This window comes from Lissotriton vulgaris, chromosome 1_1, assembly GCF_964263255.1.
Source record: "Lissotriton vulgaris chromosome 1_1, aLisVul1.2, whole genome shotgun sequence".
NCBI classification, from domain to species: Eukaryota; Metazoa; Chordata; class Amphibia; order Caudata; family Salamandridae; genus Lissotriton; species Lissotriton vulgaris.
In genome coordinates, this window is record NC_141685.1 from 509389887 (window position 1) to 509407118 (window position 17232).

The 17232-nt window shown below is 47.6% G+C and overlaps 1 protein-coding gene across 1 annotated transcript in view; it reads left to right on the forward strand.

The window, feature by feature from the left end:
* The window catches only part of RABGGTB (Rab geranylgeranyltransferase subunit beta), a 211814-nt gene that overhangs the window by 90884 nt on the left and 103698 nt on the right, over window positions 1-17232 (forward strand). The window contains exon 7 of the mRNA XM_086953884.1: window positions 3802-3927. Within this exon, the coding sequence (XP_086810010.1) occupies window positions 3802-3927 (126 nt within the window). The remainder of the gene's footprint in view (window positions 1-3801; window positions 3928-17232) is intronic.

The window sequence follows — 17232 nt, forward strand, 5'->3', positions numbered from 1 at the left end:
TTCGACGGTCGAAGAGTCCTCAGGACCAAATGGATTGGGTAGAGAGGTCTGCGCACGCTAAGGCGCACCCTTCTCAGACCCAAATAATTGCCGGACCGTGTACTTGCGGTTCAGCGTACTTAAAGCCTTTTGTGTAAGAGAAAATCTGAAATAGAGCAAATACAAGTGGTTGCACACATAGAAACATTCATATTATGCGTGCATTGCTCTTCCATCAAAGTGCATTCTTTTTCCATGTAACACTGCAAGAAGTGCACTTAAAATTGGGTGTGATATACACATTGTGACAGTGCACTATCAAACAGACATCGAGGTGGTCCTGACGAAAACCTTAGAATTTTGAGAAAGGTTGAAACATGTTGGCCATATACTCACACTAACCCTGATGGTCCAAACACTCCAGTAGAAGTATCCCAACTGCTTTTAATAGTGCCTCATGACTACAGAATAAAAATAGCAGAGAGCACATGTAGGACACTTTTTAACTCACTCACTTTTCCAAATACACTCCCACCACACCCAAAAAAAACCAGCTCCGCTGTAGTTACAGGCGTCGAGGCACACCTGAGTGGCACTCGGTCACTCAGGTGGACCCCGATGATGAAGCATGTCACCAACCAGGTTGGTGAGTGAGGGGGTTAAATAAAAATAAGAAATTTCTTCCTTTGAACTCATCGCTCTTTCCTTTGTGATCACTAGGACACGCTGTCCTGGGGATACTCCTTTTTTTGTATTGTATACATAACTCCAGGGGACTAGGAGTATAACTCCCCCCCAAAAAACCCTTGCTCTCCTATTGTTTGTTACATACTCTCGTACCTATTCTCCTACGAGAACTCCACTATATTCTGATCCTCCTGGAGCAGCGGAACATCCACCGCCGCCTCCTCCACCGCCTCCTCTGCCACCTCCTCTGCCACCACCGCCTCCACCACCTCCTCCACCACCGGGGCCTGCTGCTCCTCCGCCCACAACTCCTGTTGTGCCTAGAAGACTGAGGTCTAAGTCTCGTGCAAGGGATTGATCTTGCAGCCACCGACGTTCGTCCACACTCTCATCACCAAAATCGTTGAGAGATCTCGCTAGCGGCACACCAGAGACACATCCTCCACAAGTACTGGTATCTTGGTGTTCGAAGCGCACAAAGACAGGAAAATAACTTAAAACCCAGAAGACTAAGATATTATGACTTGCATTAATAGAATAGGTCTGAATGACAGCGTTTGGCCTTCGGTCCAGGGAACAAAAGCAAGGAGTTTGAAAAAATGTTTCTCTGGAATGGTAGCAATGAAATCATTCTGGCAGTGTAGACTTGTCACACCCGGTGGGGCCCGATGATGAAGCAAGTCACCGACCAGGTCGGTGAGTGAGGGCTTTCCTAACAAACCTATTGGGCTTTGTTGTTTCCTTGTGCTCTGTGCCTTTTTCCACCTTAACCAGAACAGGAACACTCTTTTGTTGTTGTTACAGTGTAGACTTGTCAACATAGTAGGAATTTCTAGCTTGAGACATACAGTTTTGAAAATGACTGTTTACGGCAGCCAGTGAAGGTTATTTCTTGCTTGATAGAATGTTCGGAGATGGGCTACTTTCCATACTGCAAAATTCTGAATTCTTTGCAGTTTAGTCAAGGTGATTTTGGGTAGGCCAGCTGAGAGAAAATACCAGTAGGTGATTGGTGACCTATCACATACAGATACAACCTGAACATAATGCTGTTGTGGCAAGACTGGTAGGTTCCTCGCAGTAGCTTCACGGCATAAAAGCAGGCAGAAGAAAATGCATTTGCCTCGGAAAGTGAGCTTCTCGTCAAGAAAGACGCAAAAAAGTACACAGACAAAACTATGTTTGCCTGCGAAAAATTGTGTCTCATCAAGAATGATGCCGGAAGTTAAACTTTTTGAATAGTGGTTGGGGCCTCTCCTTGTCAAGATGGCCAGATGTTGTCTTGCCAGTGGACTATATTGTTGCCATACAGCAGTTCTTTACTTGAACTCTTCTAAAGGATGGATTTTTTTTTTTAATATCTATGCTTTTACCCACCATAAGTATTCATTTAAATTGATAGTTAAAATAGGAACCTGATAGTCCACCTGGACAATTAGCTATGTGTCATTGGCATAAGGGATCGCAAAGAATCATGTGGCAAAGCAAATACTTGCATTTATTTCACTAAGAACAAGGAGAACCACAATTAAGTTTGCCAGATAAGTCTTTCTGTGACCAAGGTCATGAGGAAGGAGTGTGTGGCGAACTGTATTGAATGTGGCTGACAGATCCGATATTGTCAAGGTGGCAGAGTCGCCTTTATGTGCTATGAATTATAACTATTCAAGAGCAAGTGCTAGTGCCATTTAGTATCGCAGCCGGATTAAACCCCTAATTGTCTTTTGTTGAGGCAATCTGTTTATTCTCAGAATGCCGACACTTGTTTTGCTTCTTTGTGCTTAGCCAACTTGCAAAGTGCCAGTGGCAGAGCGACGAGTCTGTATTTTCTGTCACAGATGCATCCAAAGTGTCTTCAAGAGTTGAGTAACCACTTCTGCTTCAGACTCTGGCTGAACCATGCCAGAGGTAATAGAAATATTGACAACATTTTCAAGGGGCATAGAAAGTTTTGACCGTAGAGAAGTGGGGAAAGAAAGTTGACTGGCCATGACTCACTTGGGGGAACCTGATATGATTTTTCCAAGATTAAGTTCAATTTCCTCTATAGTAGTGGTGCGAGAACCAATGACTGCTGGAGACGGAAGTACCATGATCTTGACCATCGGCTCAAATGAGAATGGTTATTTTTTTATATTGGCATAGATTTTGAAAACATATGTTTATAACATAAAACATTGAATTGATTCTCTGCAAAGTTTCATAGACTTGAAGAAGCTGGAAGAAATAAAATGGGGCTTTATGAAGAACTCTACCATCTGGAGCATTTCATCTTGGCTGTCTTAAGTGGCTGTGACAGCTGTGCTCTCCTCTTCTCCTGGAGTAACTCTGCTAGGTTTTGCCCTACTGTTCCCATTTCCTCCGGGATGGGAGAGATGATTCCCAGTCTTAGTAAAGACACAAGTACCCCATAACTTCTGCTGCTTGTGAGGGTACTGCTGCTGCCACCTGCAGTCACAACAGGACTCGCCCTAACACATGCCTACTGAGCACCATGTGTGGCAGGTAAGTGAGATTCACTCTGTAAGAAATGCGGCTTCACCAACATACTTGTGGTGCTGCTGAAATGTGCACAATGCTGATGTCTGCAGTGCATACATCAGGCTGCAAAGGGGTGCATCACTTTGCTGAAGTAGCAATATCTAATGCATGACACCGCTTCTGCCAATGGGTTGAGCTCCATGTGCAAACCATTATATTTGTTTTGTGGCGTTGCACATCGCTACACCAGAATGTCGAAGGTTGTTGTAAGACCTTCACTAAATAAATGTTGTTAAAGTAAATGAGCAGGAGAGATGGAGATATTCCAGGTTGTTCATAAAATAACTTTGTAAATGTATGGATTTGTCTCATGTCTTTCAATGTTTCTATAATTGATACTTTGGTATAAATATATATACATGTCTGTATATTTTCTCATTAGTAGAAGCCAATATTTGTTTTTGTTTATTTTGTTCCTAAAGTGTGTCCGTATTAATGCTTGATGAGCATAATATCCTTCACCAGGTATTTCCAAACATGTATGTAAAGAATAATTATGCAGTTCCTTGGGACTTGTTTATTTTTTATGACAAATGAATAAATAAACCTAGATTTCATATTTTAAAAGTTTAAACGTTAACTTTATATTTGTAGATATATTGCTGCACAGGGTTCTTGGCCATAACTGGTCAGCTACATCAAATCAATGCTGATCTGCTAGGGTGGTGGCTTTGCGAGCGGCAGTTACCCTCTGGAGGACTGAATGGGCGGCCAGAGAAGGTATGTGTTGAGTTACAGTTTTGTTACCTGTGCTTGTTACTTATTGAACTTGTGCCGTGCTGAGAGCTGATACCGATGGCATAATGTGAGCCATAGAATTGGCACTAACATAGCACATAAAACATAACGTAGAAGGCTTTGAGCGTACTCTCTCTGTGCTCTGTTTGCTGCGCTCTGTTGCTGAAAGTTGTCACACAAACATTATATGTTGAGTTATGTACTACAGGATTTAGTATCTACTTTCTTTCTTGGCTGGACCATGTTGTCATGTGTCTTAGTTAGGTCCGGGGAGAAACTCTGCCATTTTTTACCATATAAACTTTTCCTTCGTTGCCTTCTCTTTCACACCGGTTTGGTGCAGAGGAGCACTTCTGTCACTACACACTGAAACCTCAGCCCAGCTGCTTGCTGATCCCTCTGTGAGAGATGTCCAACTTGTGACCATGATGGGGACTCACATTCTTTCCCATCAAGTAATGGGGTTGGAGTCATAGTCAGTCATAGTCATAAGCTTTTATTCGATACGCAGAGATATCTTATAAGCACATACATAATACAATCAATACAAATATACAAAAAGTTTTATGCCATAAGAAGTCAGTAGAAATGTTAGAATATTAAAAGTGATAAAAAGGTGTAAGGACCATTAATAAATTAGCTAAAACAAGTATTAAACGGCTACTGACAATCTCTTAGATCGAATAAGCCAAAACTGTTTTAAAAATTTAGCTATTCCACAGACTATGGGAGGGGAAGTGTCCGTACTTAGGATACGCAAGGCTACTAAGTGACTGCGTGTGCCCATGTTACGGCAGAGTGGTTTCAGCCAAAAACTCCTAGGCCTTGCATAATCCGGGCATTCGAATAAAACGTGCGCAATAGACTCAATCTTACTCGGGCAACATGCACAGTTGGGAGAAGTGCGATCCGCTGTAGACCATTTCGATACCAGGGCACCTAGCGGAAGGGAACCAACTCTAAATTTAAAATAAAGAGCACGGTCAAAGGGGAGAGTGATCAGGTCCAGATAAGGTTCAATGGCCACAGTGTCTTTAATTTGTAAAAAGGTGGCTGTGGACCTGCAGTGATTGGAACTGGAGATTAGACGCTCTGCAGTCCATTTCCAAAAAAGCGCCTTGACAACTTCTTTTGGAGGGGCTGAGCGGGATGACCAACAATCCCCTAGTCCTATATTCTCCAACAGCTTTTTGGTGTCCTTTAACCATTTTATCTTAGCCCAACCCCCCTGGCTCATTATGTCTCTCAGGGCATCAGCATAGGATTTTAATTCTTCGCACCTCCAGATCCGTGTCCACAACAGGAGCGGACGAAGCTGGGCCTGATCTTTAATGTTTTTACATCCCGTGTCCATCCTCACAGGTACTGACGGTGTGCTCAGAGGAACAGCAATGAAGGATTTTAGTAGCTTGCTCTCAGCCGTAACTAGGGCATCCAGACGGCAATGGCCCCACAGTTCTGCCCCATACAAGGCTGATGTCACTACTTTGGCCTTGTAGATGTCGAGTACTGGGGTAAGTGATCTCCTGGTTGAGGCCCTGTATTCCCTCATGAGAGCTCCTCCTACTCTCCTGTGGTTAAGGACCATCTTTTCAATGTGGTTTGCCCAAGTCATCTTGTCTGTAATCCGAATGCCAAGGTAGTCGAATTCGGCTACTTTCTCCAGGGGAATAGAGTTGAGTGTAGGTGGGCGGCCCAATTTTTTAGGTGGGTTAACAACTAGGTATTTTGTTTTGTCCACATTTATTATTAGCCCTTTTGCAACACAGAACTCCTGAAATCGTGTTAGAAGTTTCTGTAGTCCTTGTGGGGTCTTCGAAATCAGGAGCGTGTCGTCCGCAAAAAGCAGGGTTGGGATACGGACACCTCCAAGACAGGGGGCGTCGGCTGGTTCTTGTTGAAGGTGTTTTACCACCCCGTTCAGATATAACGAGAATAGGGTGGGTGCCAGGACGCAACCCTGTCTTACGCCCCTAGACACTGGTATTTATTCCGTAAGCTCTCCGTTACTACCCCAGCGGACCTGTGCAAAAGTTTGGGCGTGAAGGCTTATAAGAAGGGACAAGATGTAGGGTGGTAGCCCCAACTCACAAAGGACCCTCCATAGCTCTTCCCGGGGAACTAGGTCAAAGGCAGTCTTCAAGTCTATAAAGGCTAGGTAAAGACTACCCTTGCCTAGTTCCACCACCTTCCACCCCAAAAGGGACAACCTAAACACCTGCTCTATAGTCCCCATACCAGCCCGGAAACCTGCCTGAAAGTCTGATAGGATTTTATTCTCCTCCACCCAATGGAGGATCCTACCAAGGATAGCTTTGCCAGCTATCTTTTGGGTGGAGTCTATCAGACTTATTGGGCGATAGTTACCCGGGGTTTCCCTACACCCTTTTTTATAAATGGGGATGGATTATCCAAAGGGGGTTTCCTGGCAGAACACACTCTAGGTATCTAGGTTAGGGAACACATAGTAGGAGTACGATATAAATATATCATATCTTGTTTTATATGCCTGCATATATACGTTATCTTAGCAAGTTGGTGGAACTTTTCATTCTGTTCACTGTCCTTATATTGCGATACACTTTCATCTGCTTCTGTCTATTGATCATTGCACCACATATATTCTATACAAGAATCCTATTGGTACAATAAGTATTGAAAACTCCCCACTGTGTATTCCTTGTATACATCTGAGAGAAAGAGCGCATGAGTGACTGAGGGAAAAGGTTCTATACCTGTTGTCATGATCCAGGGTATAGCGCAGGGTTGTCCTGTTCTCTGGTTTCCAAAACCATTTGCTACCTGTCAAAGTTTAGGGGTGCATACGGTGGCACTGTGGGCTTGATGGTCTCTAGGATGACATATCCTACGGGGGTGCGTGGTATCAGTCTTGCACCATTCCTACGTTTGTTGCCCAACAAATGCGGTTTTCCTACTGGGAAGTGGGGAACTACACAACAATGGCTCGAGGAGTACAGCGCTGATCACTGGGACTGCGCCACTGAGGCTTTACTGAGATGCCTTAATCCACCGGTGTTAAGATTCATTCAACATTGCTGCCCTGATTTATGCACTTTGGATTTTTCAATACCCTTTCACCGCTGCAATTATACGGACCACCACCTGAGTTGCTGTAATCCTGACTTTGCCTTGATACAGGTTATCCCCCCACCTCCTCCTCCCCCCTCCCCGTCTTGAGGAAGACCTGCCCGCAGAAGATGCAAACCACCCTCTATACCCAGGGTCGAAACATCAGCATTTTCCCCTAGTGGGCCTGTACCTACTTCACCCATCCCTGCCTCTTTACAGATGATCACACTCTGTACAAAATCAAGAACCAGGAAAGTACTTTCAAATTCATGTGAGACAGGCACCACTGTAAAACTGGTGCTACTGCAAACCACGACCAGTTTACTAAAGACATTCCTATGTGTAATTGATTATTTTAACTACTCTCTGATTTACCTCCCTCTAAAGCTATTCTATTCTCACAAACACAATTGTTTTTTCACACTCCCCTTGGAGCAACCCTCTTTTCTGTCCTGAAACATTCTCTACAGTGATCTGTGAGATTCAACGGTCCCTATTGAAGCGATCTATGGTGATAGTGTGTCATTTTAAGGATATACTTAATTGAATTGAGAAACATCTGGGGTACACTTATGTTGCAACTTTGGGGTTTTATGTGTACCGTGTTCATAGATTTTGACTTAACGAATACCTTCCTAAGGAAATCAGTCTAGGACCATTGTTTTCTATACCTACAGAACGTCCTCATTATGGATTGAGATGGTCAGGAGTTCCTTGGTGTTGAACCATGTGGTATGTTCCGTTGATAGATTTTGTTTGGTGATGGGTATGAGGTGTTTCTGTTTCATTTCTTCACTGTCATTTGATATCATAGACAACATATGGTATTGTAATCTATAAAGTTTAGAATATAGTATTTTTTTTGTTGTAACAGGTTTTATATTTCTTTTTGACTCTGTATTTGCACATTTTACATATTGCACAAATACATAACTCAATGGGAGTGGATGAATCAGTTTTTGGTTGTAGGTAACTTTCACAGTGCAGCTGTCAGATTGTGTCTCCTTTTATATATAATGCTAAGTGTTCATTCGAGATCGGGTGTAAAGGTGAAGATAACATTTTCGAATGCCGTTTGAGAATTCGGTGTATTTCAAAAAGCACGCTTTGAAATGTTCTGAAGTACCTGGCTCTTCCTTCCTTCAGCGTGTGTCCCACCCAGTTCTCAGGAATGCAGCCATCCAAAAATTTGTCTTGGGGGAGTCATCTACCTCCTCCTCCAGTCAGCCCTGGGTCTCCCAAAATTTAACCCAGGTTCTTCCATGCATTGTACCACTCACATATACACAGCACACACCTGCAACAACATGCTTGCATCACAGCACTACATACTAAATTGATGTAGGCCAGGGGTGAGTCTTCTACAAATTTATAAAGCACATATTTACTCGAAGGCTTCCCAGCGGTATGTGAGTCAAAGAGTGAATCCTTTATTCTCCAAGGCAATAATAAGGTGGACTAATGGGAGTAGAGCCAGGTTTTGAGCAGTGTTCTGAATTTGATCTCATTGGGTTCACATCCTAGTTCAGTTGGCATTACAATCCATAGTTTGGGGAACAGGTAAGAAAAAGATCTGCTACCCCATCTGGTTCTTTGAATACGCAGGACCCTCAGGCAACCCACATTTGAAGATCTTAAAATCCTATTAGGAGTATAGGATGACAGAAGAGCCCCATTCGGGGGGAGCAGGTAGGGGGGGGGGGGAGAGAGAGAGAGAGACCTAAATGGTCAATTCCCCTGTAAGCGAGACATAGTGCCTTCAATTGTATTATTTCCTCCACAGTAAGCCAGTGCCACTAAGGAATGTTCAGGTAGCTTAAAAATGGTCCTTGTAGTGGCATTTTGAACTATCTGGAGTGTCTTAAAGACGGATTTGGGTGATTCCAAGTACAGGAAATTCCCGGAATCTAGAAGTGATAGAAGGAGCACCTGTACTACAATTCTCCTAGATTGTGTAGGTAGTAGATCTAGGATTTAACATAAAATAATCAGCAAAGCAAGAGGCAGCCAGTCTTTTTGCTTGGCCTTACATGGATAGAGAACTGTCCAGCCACCTGCCCTGACTTTTTATGGGGGACGAGGGAGATGGAGTTCCCAGGTAGTCCGGCCAGCCTATCATTGCTCGTGGGGTTGAGTTATTTCCCACAAACTCAGTGGGTTTTGTCTCCATGAAATGTCAGCAAGCAAGTCGCCATTCACCTCGCCACGTTTTCAAGGCAAGGGGCTAGCCGATGCTGAGATCCTTTTTCTGGAGCAACGGAAACAACCAATTGTGTGTCATTGGCATTAGAGACAATCAACACTCCAAATTCCTTGCCAAAAGCAGCCAACAGTTCTCAGCAGCAGAACGTTACATGACACAGGAGCAAAAGGCCTGTTCACTCTTATTGATTAGGAGGTATGCTGCCACCTCTGCCTTCGTGCTACTTTACTTCTGGTGAAGGCAGCAGCATTTCACCACTATGAGGGCAGCATTTTGGGCACCGCTCCTGGTCCAACAAGACTGCAATCCCTGAGACAGGACTATGTCATCGGGCACATGCTTTATTCAGCACCAGGGATCCATATAGCCTTGCACATGGGACACGCTGGGCAGGAATGCATGTCCATCACTATGTGTGGGTCTTTTCCATTTTAACAGTTATTGTTGTTTTTTTTTTTTTTTATAAACAATTTTATCCAATACAATACATCACAACATTCATCTGATATTACCATTTACATGCACAGGGAGAAGAGTTTACATTACACAGTCTTGCAGGTCTTACATAATTTACACATTAACAGGGAGACACGTTTAACCTATCTGCCCCAGCCGTTTGCCCCAGATCTTGTGGTATTTAGCTGGGCACCCTCTGACCTCAAATAATAGTTTCTTTTGTGCTGCGCACCAGTCTACGCCTCTGCGCCATTTCAATATGCCAGGGATTTCAGGTCTATCCAGCTAGCTGCGATGTCGAGCTTAGCTACCATTATGGCAGTGTTAAGGAATGCTTTGTCAGGCCGGGAGACGTCCAGGCCATCTGTGATTCTCAGGAGTATATTTAAGGGGCTGTGCGGGACCTCCCAACCCAGGACCTCCGTGAGTTATTTTTCTATGGAATCCCAGTAACAAGTGATAATCGGGCAGGCCCAGACCATGTGTAAAAAGTACGCCGGGTCATGAGCGCATGATGCACAAGATGCATTTGGCTTTATACCTGCACAGAAGTGGTGCTTGGGCGTTAAGTAGGTAGCATGCAAGTAGTATAGTTGGACCAGATAAGTATTTCCCGGTAAGCAGCATAGTATACCTGACGGAGGCTGTTGGTACCCAGGGTTTGCCCACAGCGTAGCGCGATATAGCGTCGCTGATCTCCTCCTGGGTAACAGGAAGGTCTAGAACTAGTGTCTCAGCTTGGCTTATTTAACAACAAGGGGTGGTGATGGACAGAGTTTCTGAATCTTGGCTTAGGCGTAAGCGTTGGATATGTGTTTGGGTGATCAGACTTGAAAGAAAGAGTTCAGATTCCTGCCTCAAATAAAGTTTAGTGTGGTAAGAGGCAAAGGTCTGGGCTATTGCTAAGGGGGTGCAGTGTGTGGTACCCTCTGAGTCTACGACCTCTGGGATGATACGATTGGCCATAGGGTATGTGGCCAAGCTGTGCAGGAGTTTCCCATTTTTGTCTTCCCAACCATACACCCTAGCCACAGAGGATCTCCATAATTGCTTGGTGGCCTCTATGGAGAGTTGTTTGATTTTGTCTAGTAAATGTAGGAGTTAACTCTCATGTACCTCGTCCTGCTGGGGAGGGTGGGGGGTCTCCCACCCTCAAGAGTATCGGTGAATTGTTAGAGATACCCCTTGGAAGGATAGCGATGTCCCTGACATTTTGGCAGTCCAGCGCTGGCTTGAAGATGTGGTCAATGCACGTGTGTGTGTGATGCGTAGTCGAGGTGTGGGTGTACTGTCTAGTCTGGGTGTGCCAGATTCTCCAGGTGTCACATATGGTGTGTCTGCACAGTTAGTAAGGAGCCATGCGTGGGCGGATCTTGTGTTAGTTGGTGGGCTTGTGGCGTTGAGGGCCAGGTGCATGACTGCGTGGAAATCCCCACCAATGATTGTCAGTCCTGGGGATAGTGAGGCGGTCAGGTTGGTGGTGCGCTGCAGGGTCGAAGGGAACAGCAATGGGGGATAGGATATGGCTATCTAGTTAAGAACAGCACCTCCCATGAACCCCCTAAGGGCTATGAAGCATCCCTGGGGGTCGGTAGTAGTCCTTGTCAGTGTGAAGGGAAGATTGCAGCGCATGAGGATTGCTACACCTCGTGAACCTTGGGTAAACCCTGAATACCAGGGTCTGTCATACCCATACCGTGCTAGAAAGGGGCAGTTGGTGCCCATAAGGTGCGTTTCCTGGAGCAACAGTATGTCGGCCGATTGGCATTGAGCATAGCGCAGAACCGCTGTCCGCTCAACCTTGTCTAGCAACCCGTTGACATTCCATGATAGGATACGTAGAGAATGTCCGGTGTTATGCGAGTCTGTCACGGTGGGTATCGATGCAGGTAGAGAATAGTGTGATGTGGCCTGAGTGTAGATTTGCCTGGGTTTTTGGATGAACAGCAGGGTCGTAGGCATCTCCCAGGGTCGTGTGTAGTATTCAAGAGTGAGTTGGTGTGGAAAGAAGTTTCTGGTGTAGTGAACATCCTGTGAGAACTGAAACTCGGGACATCAGTCCCCCCCCCCCCCCCCCCTCCCTCCCTCCCCCTTATACTTCAGGAACAGAAGCATCTGTCGCCCCAAGTGGAAACAGAGAAGAACCAAACTAAAATGCTTGGGTAGGGATTTGCGTGGAGGACCCCTCCTTACATACGGATAGCTATCATTGCAGTGTGGAATGGTTATACATTACGGTGAAAGTTGTCTGCTTTCGAAGGCATCTACTGCAGAGCGTCTGGATGGCCTACAGGCAAGGCAAGTGTTCACCCTAGAACAGCCGGGCTGCGGGAGATGTCCGAGTCAATGGAGTCCAGTTGGGCAGCCCTAGGTGAGGCGTCGTCCGATTCCGAGCAGGTATTGATTCAGATCTGTGGAGGGAGTGGGGTCCGCTTAATTGGACAGTTTCTCTTTGGAATAACCCAGGGCTCGGGGCGAGTGTGACCTGGCTCGGCGCGTTCACTGTCCTTTACGGGAGCGTGTGTGTCTCCCAGTGGGTTTGAGCGAAGTTGTTTGGGAATCTCCATCTCGGGCTCTGGAGTGTGGAGCCTGCGGATTTAATTTAAGTGGTTGTTTTCAGTCTGCCAAGTGCAGGCCACCTTCGGAGAATCAAAGAAGAGGGATTTGTTTTTGGAATATCACGTGGAGGCGGGCCGGGAAGAGCAGCTGGTATTAGAGGCCCAGTGCATGCATTTTCTGTTTTGCCTCAGTGAAGGATTGTCTTTGGGCTTTGACTACCCTTGTGTAGTCTGGAAAGATCATAATTGACTGGCCTTGAAATGATGGAGATTTTTGGTTGTGTGCCTCAGCAAGGATTAGGTCTCTATCTTTGAAGTTGAGAACCCTGGCTATGATGGGTCTGTGTGGCGCTCACGGCGGGGGTCTCTGAGCAAGAGAGCGGTGAACGCGATCAATCGCAAACCAGGTGGAGAGGGAGCCCTCCGGGATCCAAGATTTTATCCATTGTTCAATGAATGTGCCCATCTGGCAACCCTCCGAGCCCTCCGGAAATCCCACCAGGCGAAGATGAATATGTCTTGATCGGTTCTCAGCATCTTCTGCTCTGCGGTGTAACTCCTGGGTGTGGGTTTGTAGGCGTGCAACTTGGCCTTTCAGCTGGCAGACATTGTCTTTAACTGTGGAGAAGTTCGATTCAGTTTCCGTAATCCGGGCTGTCACATTGCGAAGGTCTTGCTGAATGAGGGCCATCTCAACCCGGACCTCGCCAATTCTATTTTTAACTGAGGTTTGGAAAGTGTTAATTGCCTGCAGAATTGTGTTGAGGTCAGCAACTGCGGGGGGGGGGGGTGGGCCTTTCCGCAGACCAATTCGCCATTCCGGGGTCGTTAGTCATAAATGTATCCATCTTTGTCTGCGTTGGGGGAGGTTTAGGGCTTCGGTCTCTTCCCATGTTGGTATTGAGGAATGTATCTTATATGCGCCTAGAGGCGCAGGGTATGGTGCAGTATCTCTCTGGTGAAGATGATGTAGATCGCTGTGACTTTTGCGTCAGGCGGGGTAGGAGAGCACAGAGTATGGTTGTGTAGGACGCGGTATAGCCTAGCCATTAACTAGCGTTGTGCGGAAAGGACGGTCCACAGGAAAGGATGGTCCACAGGAAAGCTGGTTCCCGCAGTCTGGTCTTCCCTAGATCCTCCAGGCAGATCATTTAGTGGTACTGGAAGTTAACCCTGCAGCAGGCCTCGAGTCAGTCCAGGGCGCAGCCACTGTGTGGCCTCCCCGATCGCAGTCGCCCAGTGACGCTCTAGAGCGGGCACAGGAAGCCACCGGTGTATGCTGAACAGGCGCTGAGACAGGGAGCCGAGCCAATGCTCCATATCAGAAGGCCTGTGGTGGGCTGTGTATGATTCCAGGTCGCAGTGGTTGTCCCCACCATCTCCCTCTAAGTCCTAATCTGCAGTGATGGCACACAGCAGGAGAGGAGGTCCCAAGACTGATCAGGGTTGTGCTGGGCCTGGGGGGCCAGGAGGTGCTCTTCCAGTAGGGACCACAGTCCTGTAGGAGGACTGGTAGGTAGTGTAGTGGGGGTGTGGGTGTTGCAGCGTCCAAATTGGCTTCACTCTGCAGTCTACCGGGTCATTGGGGAGCAAGGGGAGGCAGCTGCAAGGTCTCTCCTCAGCCCCAAGGTGGCGTGCGTATAGCTGAGGCCACTGTGTCTGTCTCTCACTGTATCTTCTACTCCCAGTCCCTCGTCAGCAGGCTTGCAGTGAGAGAGGCAGGACCCAGTAGAGCGCATACAGGTGTGGAGGGCCGGAGAGCCCAGGGGGTACTTCTGCAGGAGGGACCACGGCATTCAGAAGGGCCTGTAGGTGTCTTGGTGTGGGAGTTTGGCCCCTGGAATCAGGCCCACTGGAGAGTCCGCCAAATCACTGGTGGCAGGGGAGGCGATGACTGGGAGCGGGTGATCGCAAGGCCTCTCCTCAGAATCGATTCGGGTCGCAGGCCAGCCCCTCTGTTTGGCACACCGCTGCTAGTCGAATGCCAGGCCTGGACACAGCAGGCCCCAATGCTGCCTCTCACCTCACACGCCCTGGACTCCGCATGGCCAGGCGGACGGTCGGCTCTGGGCCTCTCCTCTGCCTCAAATTGGAGCGCATGTAGCCCAGGCCACAATGTCTGCTCCTCACCACTTCTTCGGCACCCAATCCTACGTCGGCGGGCTCACAGCAAGAGAAGGAGGACCCAGAAGAGCGTCTATAGGTACGCAGGGCTGGAGAGCCCAGAGGATACTTTTCAGGAGGGACCACAGCGGTTAGAAGGGCTGGTAGATGTTGCGTTGGGGGGATGGGGGCCCCTGGAACCAGGCCCACCAGAGAGTCAATCGGAGTAAATCAGGTGCCACATGTGGGAAGGCCGTTGGGAGGTACTATGTGCACTGGGGCCGTGATGGTGGCACCTCGCCGCTCTCCCCACTGCCAGCCCCACAATGAAAGGCGCGAAGCTGGGGAGGGAGGAAGACTTCTTCAGCTGTGCGGCCGGACTAGGCCAGGAGAAGCACTCTTGGAAGGGTCTGCAGGCAACCAGTGGGGCCGACAACGTTGTGGGGGCAGGAGGGGAGTCTGGGATCTTCTGGGGCCCGCCCCTGCCGCCAGCTTACTGGATTGCTGCAGGAGAATTGGTAAACGTATTGGCCTCCTCCCGGTCCTTGAAGCAAGTCCCGATTCGGCGTTTCCTCATGATCCCACAGCTACTGGGGTGTCTGGTCCTTTGACGCTGGGTCCAATGTGTGCTCTCTCCAGACACTAGCACCTGCACGCTTTGAGGCCTAGGCAGACGTTGTAGGCCGTTGGCAGCCTCTTCAGCGCCGGAATCCGAGCCCGCGCTGCAGCCCCCTGGGGCGAGTGCAGCCCCCTGCAGCATTGGACCTCACTCTGAGCAAGGAGCCAACAGCAGGATGCCTAGGGGGAGGAGGAGCACCGTATGCAGTCCGCCGCACCGGCATCCCCCCAACCGCTTGGGACCTCCTCAGTTGCCAACACGGTGTGCATAGTTCCGAGAGTCGGTGATGGTCCCTTCAGGTGGTCCAGGGTCTAGGATGATTGAGGTCGGGCCCTGTCTAGTCCCCACTGTAATCGGGCGGCACGCTCTGATCTGGGTGCGGGCAGGGTCTGCCCCAAGGTCAGTCACCTCTCAGCACTGCTCTGCAGGGAGACCGTGATGAGCCTGGGTCTTTCCTGCGGTGCCCCCGGAGCTGTCCCCGCTTCCAGTCCGGGCAGCCCGTTCAGGCGACCCACAGCGCCACAAGGAGTTGCTCTGAACAAACTGAGTCCCCATCAATATAGGCAGCTGGAGCTCGCCACAGTCAGCCAGGTCTCGAGGAGTCACTCAGCAGGCCCCACTGCCATCTTGTGCATGGAGGCAGCCCGGCCATCAAGGGGCATCCCCCTCAGCTCTCCAGCGGTAATACCTCTCGTCAGGATGCCCGCAGCCAGTTTAGAAGAGAATCGACAGGTACCAAATCGCATTTATTTGATGTATGAGGATGGCTGAGCGAATGACAGAGGGGTCCGGAGCACTCTTAGAGTGCGCCCTCCATCTTTGTGCTCCAAGCCGGTGGTGGACGTGGTGGGTGGTGGACGTGGTGGGTGGTGGACGTGGTGGGTGGTGGACGTGGTGGGTGGTGGGTGGTGGACGTGATGGGTGGTGGACGTAGTTGTGGTGGATGTAGTGGTGGTGGTGCTGTCTCACCAAAAAGTACACAAACTAGTGGCTGTGTAAAACGGTGCTACATTTGGGCTGAGATTCCGCTATATATAATTGCATAAAAGGTCAAAAAAAATTAAAAACGTGATCTGCTGTAAAGTCAAATTTTTGTTTTCCTCCTACAGTAACGTTAAAAACCAAAAGCCAGATTGGCACCCGTTGCATCACTTGCTTCGACCCAGCTCACTTAAAGCCGGTTAAGTAAAGTGTAGTGCTTATAATGTTTAGGGCGAGTGGAAAGCGGGGGATAGGGTAGCGGGGGCTGAATCCTTTGCAGCCTAACCACGTTACGCGCCAGGTTAGCAGCAAGTGTTTGTATATTATTTGCAAAACCAAACACGCATATGTAACAGAAGTGAAATGACAGATAGCGGTGCTTCACGAAAAAGCACACCCACGAGTGGCTATGTACAACAGTACTATGCATTAGGGCTGAGATTCCACTATATATAATTGCATAAAAGGCAACACACATTTAAATCTTAATGTACTGTAAAATTTTTGTTTTCCTCCTACAGTAACGTTTAAAACAGAAGCATTATTAGCACCCGTTGCTGCACCCGGCTCACTTAAAGTAAAGTGAAGTGATAATAATGTTTAGGGCGAAAAAAACAATCTTTTATGTCCTTTTTCTTTCACTTGTTCTTTTTCCGTCATAGCTGTTTAAAATCCATTAAAGAAATATATATCGGGTGCGCTTGTGGGCCCTGTGTGGTGTATAGATAAGGCGTAAGTGATGACCTCTTCCAAGACTCATGGTTTGTCAGTTATTTTTTTATCCAATGTATTTAATTGTAGAGACTACATGGTGATGAGAAAAACAACGGGTAGTACAAAAAGCCTAAAAGACCAAGGGGTCTATAGGGAAGAGGTGTGTAGTTTTTGCTGTTATTGTGTCTGCATGTGTGTTTTGTCGTCTGTCCTCAGCTCGTTGGTCAGTCCTGTGTGCTTGTTATAGTATAGCAAGGGTGGTGTCTATCTATGAGAGTGTGGCAATAAAAATACGCATAACTCGTACCTGGCCAGGTGGGGTCTGCAGAACAGCTGACCATTGTACTTTTTGTACTCTAAGCTCACAGGTGCAGTCCTGTTTCAACCGCCGCGTGTAACGCTTTATAGAGGACAGTATATAACAGTGAGGTTCAAGGATTTTGACACGTAGTAACAGAGCAATAAAAAAAGAGGAGAGCAAAACAAAAAGCTCACTTTTCTAAAAGAAGGTTGAGACTGTGCTGCAAGCACCGCGATGAGCAGGGGTTAAAGAGCAGAGGGAA